The sequence below is a fragment of the Alligator sinensis genome, unplaced genomic scaffold, assembly GCF_000455745.1.
Source record: "Alligator sinensis unplaced genomic scaffold, ASM45574v1 scaffold517_1, whole genome shotgun sequence".
In the NCBI taxonomy this organism is placed as follows: domain Eukaryota; kingdom Metazoa; phylum Chordata; order Crocodylia; family Alligatoridae; genus Alligator; species Alligator sinensis.
In genome coordinates, this window is record NW_005842236.1 from 1,599,428 (window position 1) to 1,609,913 (window position 10,486).

The following is a 10,486-nucleotide window of genomic DNA, read 5'->3' on the forward strand; positions in this document are numbered from 1 at the left end:
TGGTGCAGATAGACTTGAGTAAACTCCACAGTTTCCTCCAATCTTCTGGCAGTAAGCTAGTGAGGTTTGGTTTGCTTTTCAGGAAGATGGCCCACTAAACAAGCCCTTATTCTAGATAGTATTGCAGTAGTTGTTGCTTGTTTATTGTTAAGCCTTTTTACCAACTGTGGTAACTTCATTCAGCTATCCACTTACTTACATTAGCTGCAAATCTACTTTTTTCTACTTTAAGTCAGTGGTTTGTTTCAAAATGTGTAGCATTGTTTCATGAGTTCTAAACTTTGCTTGTATTAATGCCCAACAGGATAGGGCTTTGTTTACAGAACTGCTGAAGATGCATCTTCAGACCACACATGTACAAATACTGTAAGCCACAGGAACTGGGGGCTTCTTTAATGTAGTTAAACTTAGTGCAGGGTTATATTAGGAAAAACAGGAACTAGAATTAATGAGAATTGATATAAAAACTCTGAACTGCTACTGCTAAACATTGATCAAAACTGAAACAAATGGTTCATGAGAGAGATGCACATTTAATATGCCTGTGCTTTGAAATGTCTTTCAAGTGCTCACACTGTTCAGATCTATAAAGAGACTTGAGTAGAATACTCGAAGTGTATGAATGCTTTGGGAAACAACTTAGGTCATTATTGTAAGCACTTATTTACAAAACATAAATAGAAGTCTGAAGCATGATATGCAACATGGGTGGTCCAAAACACAAAGCATCTTTCACAAGGGGATTATCAAACTCAACTGCCATATATAAGGTTCCAAAATTTATTTAAAAAACAAACAAAAAACAAAACAAAACAAAAACAAAACCCAACAAAAAACCCCAACCACATTAACAATCATACAATTCATGTAATCCAAAGCTTCAATATGATACTGAACACATGTCTACAAATTTGTCTGCACTGGAAAAGGGAAGTAATGTCAGAAAAGATGTGAAACTTCTGTAGATGTTGAGTTTTAAATGGCGATGTTACAGATAATGTCTATCTAAATCTAGTGAGATTTTTATTTAGTTTTATTCTTGGTAATATAAAGTAAAGCAGGTAAGAGTCAAGGTAACACAATCAAGTATGTAAATAAGTGATCCATTGCTACACATCCTTCACTTTTCATAAATGACCTGTAGCTCAGATTCTAGTACAATATTATTGAAAGAACTCTTTCTAGAAAAACTTTGATCCCAGACAAGGGATTATTTCTGTGAAGCTGACTACCATTATTGGCATTTATAACACTTCTGGTATCTCTGCTTATAGAAGATTTGCCTGAACAAAATTTCTCTTTGTAAAACTATGACTTTTTGCTCTTGGTAATTGCAGAATTCTTCTGCAGACAAACAACATTACCCATTACTTGAATGTTAAGCTTATTAATCCTTCACCAATATTTTTTTCCCTTTAGGCTTCTCATTTCTTTTGGGGACTTTGGGCTTTAATTCAGGCCAAATATTCTACCATTGACTTTGATTTTCTAGGGTAAGTGACTATACTATCTAGAAATGATTAATCTATTTTCCTCTGGCAAATTGCTGACTATCAGAATTGCCCAAGTAATTTTTATTTTAGTTTTGTTAACATTTTCAAGCAGGGTTTTTTGTTTTGTTTTTAAGAAATGCCTGTACACACAATTTCTTATTTGTATAGTGAGATTCTTTCAAGGCAAACAGGATGCCCAGCTAAATTCCATTGACAAAAAATGTGAGAAGTTCACCCTGTGATGTCTTAAAACCTTTTTATTTTAAAACATGACCTATATCTTCTTTGAAAATGTCAGAGTGCTTTATAGTAGTATAAGAGTGTCACCATGATGATCCAGGAATTGTGAGGGGCAAGGATTTCTTAGGGTGATATCTTTTATTGGACCAACTGTGTAGCTGGAATAAAGTCAAACAAGCTTTTGAATGCAAGACATTTGTTTCCTGTGATCAGAGACCTGAGGAAGAATGTCTTGCATTTGAAAACTTCATAAATACTTCATAAATATTGATGGTTTAAGTTTCACAAACTGAGGTTTTAGATAAAAAAAATTTCTGAATTGGAGTGGTAGTGTCGCAGAAGCTGAGTGACTTGGTCCCAGTGATATCGTGTCCATATTGGAGCCGGAAATGGCTCCCATTAGGTCTGAGACTTAAGAGTTATGTGCCCTGAGCAAGGGCTTCCTGACCTTCGCATGGCAAGGGGTGTTCCACTGACATAATCTAAATGCTTTCCTCAATGATCCTTCACAAGATTTAGTGTCTTACCCAGATAATGGCCGATGTTGTGGGGTTGAGGTTATAAAACATCAGTGTCCTTGCTTTCTGGAGGGAAAGACATTGTTTATTAAGACAAAAGTGTGTCTGTTCTGAAAACTCTTTTACTTAAACTAAGATGCCACTTTAACACAAACATAAATTAGTAATCTGAGCCATGTGGTTACTAAACAGATAAACTGACTTCAGTGTTTTATTTTACTTGAACTTAGTGTTTGCAACTTGTTGAACTAGTGAATCAGGCTGTCATAAGATTCTCAAAATTGAAAGTTTTCTAGACAGTAACCACTAGATGGCACAATATGCTAAATAAATAAGCACCACTTCCTAGGACTTTAAAATAATGGGAAATTATCCAATGAGGTTGAGACTCTTGGCATAAACAGTTGGACTTTTTAAGAATTCTCAGGTCTTACTAACTCTTTCAATTTTACTTTTTGAATAGGTATGCAATAGTTCGTTTTAACCAGTATTTCACAATGAAGCCAGAGGTCACAGCATTAAAACTTCCTGAGTAATGAAGAAGGAACTTAAAATGAAGAAGCAATCCTAGAGAATAACTCCTTTTTTTTTTTTTTTCTTCTGAGAACAGATACTGGAAAAAGCTAAACGTTTGTTAAAGTTCTATAATGTTCACTTGGTTGTTTTGCTTTACAAATGATGCCTCTAAAACAGTCTTTTAATGTTAAATCTAATGAAGAGCATACCTACTGCTGTTGATGTAAAATGAATTAGAAATTTGCTAAATCTATTAAAAAAAAAAAAAAAAAAGTTTGTAGAGATGGCAAGGTACTCCTTTCTTTTGTAATTTAACAGGTTGTATGTGAATTATTTATTATGAGTTTAACATGATTCCATTGCTGCTTTCATCACTTTCTGTAAGAGTTGAGTGGAGACAGTGAAATTGTTCCAAAGGATTTGTTTTTAGCATTTATTTTATTAAAGTAACGTTAACTTATATTAAACTGTACATGGTCAGAAAACTTTTAATCTTTGAACTGTATACAAAAAGTATGTGAATGGTAGTACACAGTAATTAGGGGAAGGAAGAGGAAGATAAAAAGCAGCTTTCCACATCATGGTACTTTTTATAAAGAGGTTTCCCTGTCTGTTGTGATGGATAAATGCCAATATTTTGATTTCCCTCCCCCCTTCTGCTTAGTGTACTACTCTGTAGAACTGTGAAGGTTTTGTGACCCTCTGATTATTCAGGAATATGTACCATCGCACAGTGTCTAACAGGAAGTGTACCAAACTGACTAAGGTGGAAGGATTTCTTGTTTTGGTAAATGTACATTTTTATTTTTTTTTTTAGAAGACCACTATTTTAACATCTCAAGTTATTCCTTCCCATTAAAAATAGTTTTTCAAAACTGTTTGAACACTATGTTCTGGACTATATGTATATTTTAACATACTGCAATAGCAGCCAACAGGATGGACTCGATCTAAAGCTTAGTGAATGGAAATCCTGTTGCACTTGGGAGCAAAACAATAATTGCCACTTAAGTTTACAATCTTTATATCATTTAATCTTTCTTTTTTCACTTCTTTCTACCCTCTACTTCTGAGGGTTTTTTTTAATACTTAGTCAAGTAGTTGTAGATTCTATTACATGTTCTCGTTTTCCTACCAAATAATAACAGAGATTTTACTGGTACATTCTCACATTCAGAGAACTTTCTCCAAATGTATGAGGTTTGAACAAATGAGGCTTTGATCATAAAACTTTTTAAAGAGCTGCAATACCAAGAATGGTCTGAATTACAAAATATGAATTGAAAACATTTGCTTAGTAACACTGTGCAGGTGGAAAGGAGGCTTTAAATCTTAAATTCCTGTGTGGAGTTGAGCAGCCACCTAGACAACTCCAATTATTCCTCTGAAAACTTTGCATTTTGGTCACTTAAGTGCCCACATGTACAAAGTCTGAGTATGTGCAAACACAAACTTACCTTAAGAGCAGATATGGGGAGCCCGATGCACAGACTCCAGCAAAGATATTTATTCAAATTGCTTTGTAGTACAGTGTCATTTACACACAAGCTTGACAAAAGCTTGGATTGTACCAGGATGCTTAAAGCAATCAATGTGGATGAAACACTTTCACCTTAAAAACAGTTGTGAATGTCATTCTGTTGTTTTACAAAAGCAAGTCATTTCTTAAGTTTTGTATTCAGTAGTGACTAGTCCCAATCTTGTATTTCCAACAATCACATTCTTAAAACAGCAACATAAATGGGTAAAAAAAAATTTGAGTGAGTGAGTAACATTTTTGTTAGTAATTATTATTATTAAAAAAAAAAAAGGTTATTAGATTGGGCAGATTCTCTTGGCATAGTCTAATAGAACTGACTAGCTAAAACTCAAGTTAAACTTTCCTTTTGTAGCATTAGCAAGGATGTTTCTAGAGCTCATGAAACTAGCAGGCAATGAGCAGTTTTTAATACTAGTATCCAAAATAAAACCTTACTTCTCACTAAGAGCATGAATCTGACAATCTTGCATTTGGTATTCCACACTCCTCAAGGGGTGCTTCTAATTTCAGCACGACATGTCTTGGACTAAGATTCTGCTCAGTGTGGGAGTGTTTCAGCTCTCGATTTCAGAGCTGTGGTAAAAGCAGTCCTTTTGGCCAGAGTGGCTGGTCTATTTCTTGTACTGTTCATATGTAGTATAGAAATATGTGGAAGTGAAAATGTGGCAATATTTTCAATTTTTTTTTTTTACTCTGGGGAAATTAACTTAATAGAGCCTCGTCTCCCAGCTATTCTAAAAATTCATCTTATACTTTAAAATCTATACAGGGCTGGCTGTTTGTTCCTAAAGACAGTGCAGTCTCTGTTAAGCTGAACTCCCTTGTCACATGCTAGTTGTATTTTGTTTTGGAATTGTGCTGTGTTTTTTGATGCTTGTTTTTACGGTGCAGGTAACCATGTTCTCGCATATTCGGCTTCATGTTTGGAGCTCAGCATTGGTTGTGCAGAGCTTCTAATTCCACTAAACTCTCTTTATGTAGAGCTCACAAATGAGAATATTAGCACCATAAGTTGTTTGGTTTTTTTTTTTTTTTTTTGAACTAAATTTTAAAAGCACAAAGCTACTTTAAAGTTACAAGGCTAGGCTTGGCACTATAAGTAGAAGCTTGGTTTTTTTATTCGTATGCTAAAGGTACTGCTGTCCTCCGACTCCCATTCAAGACTAAAATGTGACAAGCTTGGAATTTCTGCATTAAGTTGCTCTTAAGAGTTGCTGTTAGGGAATGTTTCTCAGTTTTATTTGGTGCTGCTTGGACTTTCCTTCTCTGCTAGAAGATACTCTGCGAATTGGGGACAACCACACAGTCGTCAAAGAGTAAATGAGGAGAGTTTTACAGTGTGCCCATTACATAGGCAAATCACTGCAGAGTGCATGTGCTTGTATGCTGTGGTAAATGACAGCTAGCCTCCTAAGAAGCCACCCTTCAGCTTTTGTGGGGTAAGAGCATATGCATAGGTAATTACAAAAATAGCTACAATGTAGATCCCCAGCCTTGTTTACCTGCTGGTAACTAGCTTTTATGCCCACAGCAGAGTCAGCTAGTAGCTAGGGCATTGTAGGTTTGCAAATAATTGGCCTGTAACTGCCACAAGCTTTTAATCAACCATCTGAACACTCAAATAAGGAACATATATTTGTTTGCTGAAGTTCATTTTGAAAGTTCACTCTTTTTTGTAATAATTTAAGGATATTTAAAGAAAAAAGAAAAAATGAGCTCTAGAAACATCCCTGTGTAATTCTGGCTTTGACTAATCAAGAAGTTATTCTGTTGCCTTTGTTAAACTAAGGGCATGAATGCCTAAATTAATAACTCTCTTGCTGTAGTTTAAACCTATATTGTAAATATAAAGAGGGTTGTTAGCAATGGCATTCATGCATGAATAGCATCATTCAGTAGACCTGTGGCCTGGTTGCTTTTGTAAAGCAGAATAGTGTGAATTTTTTTTCTTCTGACATTTCTGTAATCAGACCTGGTTAATCCATGCCTGATTAGTTACTAAAACATCTAAACATCAAAGACTTAAGTGATAACCGCTTTCACATGATTTTAAAACTTCATCTGTGATTCTTAATCTGTGTTTTAGAAAGGCATTATCAAACTGATTTTCATTAACCAGGTCTGACTGCATATGTACATACAACAGTGTAAATAACCATTTGTAAATTAGTGTGAATTGTTACTGTATCTTGCATTTATGGATTTGTGTATTGCATTGTACTCTCTCCTTCTTCTTTGTAGAAATGTTGATGTAAAGAAGATATCCAACCTTTGTGTGCTGACTTTTTTTGTTGATCTTGTTAAATTGACCATATTCAAGGGATCTGTGTTGTGTGATAATCAGATACACACCCTGTAACAAAACATATTAATTTTGTTATTAAGGCATCCACCATAGTTTTACTGCCTCTGCTGTCTGCTTTCCATTTGCTTTTTATGTTAACATCTGCTTTTTGGGAATAATGATTCTAAAAATAAAGGAATTAATACAGTAATATGCTTAAGAAAAATTATATTCTAGTAATAAGGCAAATTTAAAATGCTAATTAAAAGAAAATGTATTGCCCTTCAATATAGGGGAAATTGTTGAATCTCATTCACTCTAAATGGGAGCACTTGTAATTCCTCACATACATCATTGGCAGCTGGTCGCTTCTGAACAGAAATTTAAGTACCCTTTCTATAGAGTATTGTTCCTGTAGTAACGGAAGTGAGTTATGGTCTGTTAGAAAATTCCTAAACCAGCAGTTTCCAGTGTACATAAACTGTTGTCATAGAAGCATTAATTATTAACCCTGTAACTTTGTGAATGTTATAATAAAAGACCAAATCATTAAAATACTTCTGGCTGTCATTTTCCAGAACACTTAAACTACTAAATTTGTGGCCCACTTATGCTTGTCACAATTAGTATCCTCTATCAAATCCCATTCTGACCTATTAAGAGGAAAATATAGTACTATCTATACTACTAGTACTATACTGCTATAGTAATATCCAGCTTTTTCTCAGAATAAACTTTTCCTAGATCAGTAGTCAAATGGAAGAGTTAATTGGTCTGTCTTACCTATGAATTGAATAAAGTGACAGTTTAAAGTAGACCTTGTACTGTTGATGCCAAAACTTGCATTTTGTATGAAAGTACAACAGCATACAGCTATTTTTAAATGTTTACTGTAATATATTAACTGAATTCTGTCAGATGTCTCTTTAATGAAGTATTCTCCTGCCTAGGATTAGACCAGGTTTCTTAACCCCATAGCTGTTCTTTCTTTCTTGTATAGAAGTTACAGCTATATTCCAAATAGTCATCCAACTTAGTATAAACAGTTATTAGGTTAGGAGGTCCCCCTGTTCTGAAAGTATTAACCTCCGAAGCAAGTTGACAAATACTATGGCTCTATGCAATTACAATTACCTTTTTAACTTACTGTGGTATTGAGCCTCTTGTCATGGCTGTGATTAACAGACTTGTTGGAAAATAGTGGGGCACAGAGAAGGAAAAAGGATTTTGTTTTTAAATGTATATGATCTTGGTTGTCAAGTTTATACAGATGGTTATGTAACTCCTATTCTGTCAGAATCCATGTGCCAGACAAAACAAATACTAATGCTTTTTAGAAGCGAGATATTTCATATTACCTAGGGTCCTGGAAAGCATTATTTAACTTTAAATGCTTTGGGGATCTAAAAACAAGTATCAAAAGGTATTTGTGGGGAGGAGGGATTCACAAATTACAAAGAAGGGGAAATAAGCCAGTTGAAGCTTTGGTCTGCCTTTTGATCTCACTATACTTTTGCAGTTCACCGATTTTAATCAAATTCTAAAGGAGAAATTGCTCAGTGCTGAAGCTGAACTACTTTAAAAAGGAGGTTGACACTTAACAGAAAAACTCTATCCTTAGTCCCCTTCCACTAAAACAATTTTTTTTTTTTTAATGGACATACTTGTTTAAATAGATCACCTTTTTCTTGCTAAAACCTTCACTTTGTACCCACGAGATTCCAGTCCCTTTCATTCTCACGGCACTTGCTTTGTGGGTGGTTGGGTGGGCTGACTCTTATCCATCAGTTTGGGCTCTCCAGTGCTATTTTGGTATTTTGTTTTAATATATGCCTTTCAAAAAGATGCACTTGAAACATATTAAATACAAAACTGCTAGTTAGCAATTGGCTTCTTGTCCTCTTTCCCAAATGCAAGAGGTAATTCCAGCTGATGAACAGTAAAAACTTGATCACGTTTCCACATGGTGTTGTGCAATCTCGCAGCTGATCTTTTTCTGTACCTTTAGTGTCATAGGCTTAATACAGTTGGTGTAGTTAGTTATGAAAAATGCAGCAAAGTCTGAGCTTGTTCTGGGACAATGTAGGTGTTCTTCTAGCAAACCACACAGCTGGAATGAGGGAGGTTCTCTGAGGTGGTAGAACCACACAAGTCCAGATGGCCCACAACAAAATGAGCCAACCTTTGTGGCCTACAGGCCTCTGGAATGGAAAAGGAAAATGTGTAAATTGTTTGCACGTGCCAGTTGTGTGGTACTGTTCTGCTGATGTGGTCAGACACTGGAAATTGCATTGTCTGACTTCAAGAGAACTTACCAAATGATCTGTTCAATTAAGTTTATTACTTTAACAAAAAACTGGCCAGTGACTGAAAATAAATTTTCTTAAAACTATCCTATATTTAAAAGTCTGTGTACAATTGGTTTGTTTGTATAAGAGCAAATACTTATTTGGCTTTTCAAAATCCCGACTGGTTTGGAATAGATAGATAGATAGCTTAATGATAGCTTCTTATTCAATGGCAAAAAGAGCTGATTGAAATGGGTTTAAACTGGCAGAGTGGTCCGAGTAGAAGACTGATCTACAGACGCTAGGTTTCTCATTTAGGATGTTACACTGACTCCCCTGTGGCCTTTAGAAGTGGTTTAACCTCTACGTTCCAGTTTTTCTATCTTACAGACGTTTTAATTTAGAAACTTCTCAGGGATGCTGTGACCATTATGGTTTGCCTGTATTAGGAAAATGAAAAGCACTAAGTTCTGGCTTTATCGCATTGGAATCAAAAGTTGGGGAAAAGCATCAAAGGACATATGAACCACTTTAAATCTAATTTTTAATCTTTTTAAGATGGAAGGTTTTTGAGGTCCTACTGTGTATTGTTTCTGTTGCTTTTTTACAACCATAATTTACCATCTTAAAAAGGGGTTTGTGGGGTGTGTTTGTTTTTCACACCAGGGAGAGATCCACAAGATGAAAGTGATTATATGAGAAAATACTTTTAAAATGTCTATTGGCAATGTACTCACACTCATGCATGCACACATACAGAGTAAGTTGAAAAAAAAAATCTTTCTAATTTCTTAGTCATCGTAATCTTAAGTGTTAAAAAAGCAGCCAGTATAAATGTAGCAATGATGATTTCTGTTTGTATCTCAACTGAAGTCTATGGTAGTGCTATGCTGCTTTCTACAAAAGAGTTTTGAATAGTCTGGGCAATGAGAAGCTATCAATATCTTAAATGTAACTTGAAGTAGGTTTATTGGTCCCATTATTCCAGCTACCCAAAGCTATGTAAACCCTTTCAGAGATGGGGCTATAGCATAATAAGGAAACATTCCACCATGTCATTGTCTAGAAGATATTTTTGGTATGTTTTTATTGTTACACTTTTGCTAAATCCATAAATGCCCTATGAGTTAAATGGGTTTAGTCTAAAACAAAAATAGCTAGACATAGTGGTGTGTCAGTTAACATGTGCATTCTGTTCATTCATCAGCTCTTATTAGAATGCATTATATTTCTTTTGACTCTAAGCGTTGTGTTGATGCTGTATTTTAGTAAAGGCCTTCTACCACTGATCAAATAAGGAATGTATCGTTCAAAGAGGAGACTCATTGTGTAAATTAAACTGGTGGAAACAAGGAGCTGGTTTCTTATGGTACTGTTGGCATATATTTTGATTATTTTGCTTTTTAGTGGCTTTAAATGCAGCAGCTATTATTCAGGTTATGTATATTCCTTTTAATGCCACACATATGAGGTGTTACTGATTCCTCTGGAAATAGTATTCTTCGGGATTTAGTACTTGGCTTCCAAAATCCAGCCTATAAACAAATCTGCCTTATGAATTAAATGTGGTTTTGGCCATTAAGCAACACATTTATGAGAGAGGAGTT

General features: G+C 35.0%; 1 protein-coding gene across 1 annotated transcript in view; it reads left to right on the plus strand.

Moving 5' to 3' along the window:
* The window catches only part of ETNK1 (ethanolamine kinase 1), a 30,341-nt gene extending 21,882 nt beyond the window's left edge, over positions 1–8,459 (plus strand). The window contains exons 6-7 of the mRNA XM_025208526.1: positions 1,420–1,493; positions 2,715–8,459. Of these exons, the coding sequence (XP_025064311.1) occupies positions 1,420–1,493; positions 2,715–2,787 (147 nt within the window). The 3' untranslated portion in view covers positions 2,788–8,459. The remainder of the gene's footprint in view (positions 1–1,419; positions 1,494–2,714) is intronic.
* Positions 8,460–10,486: the final 2,027 nt, after the last annotated feature.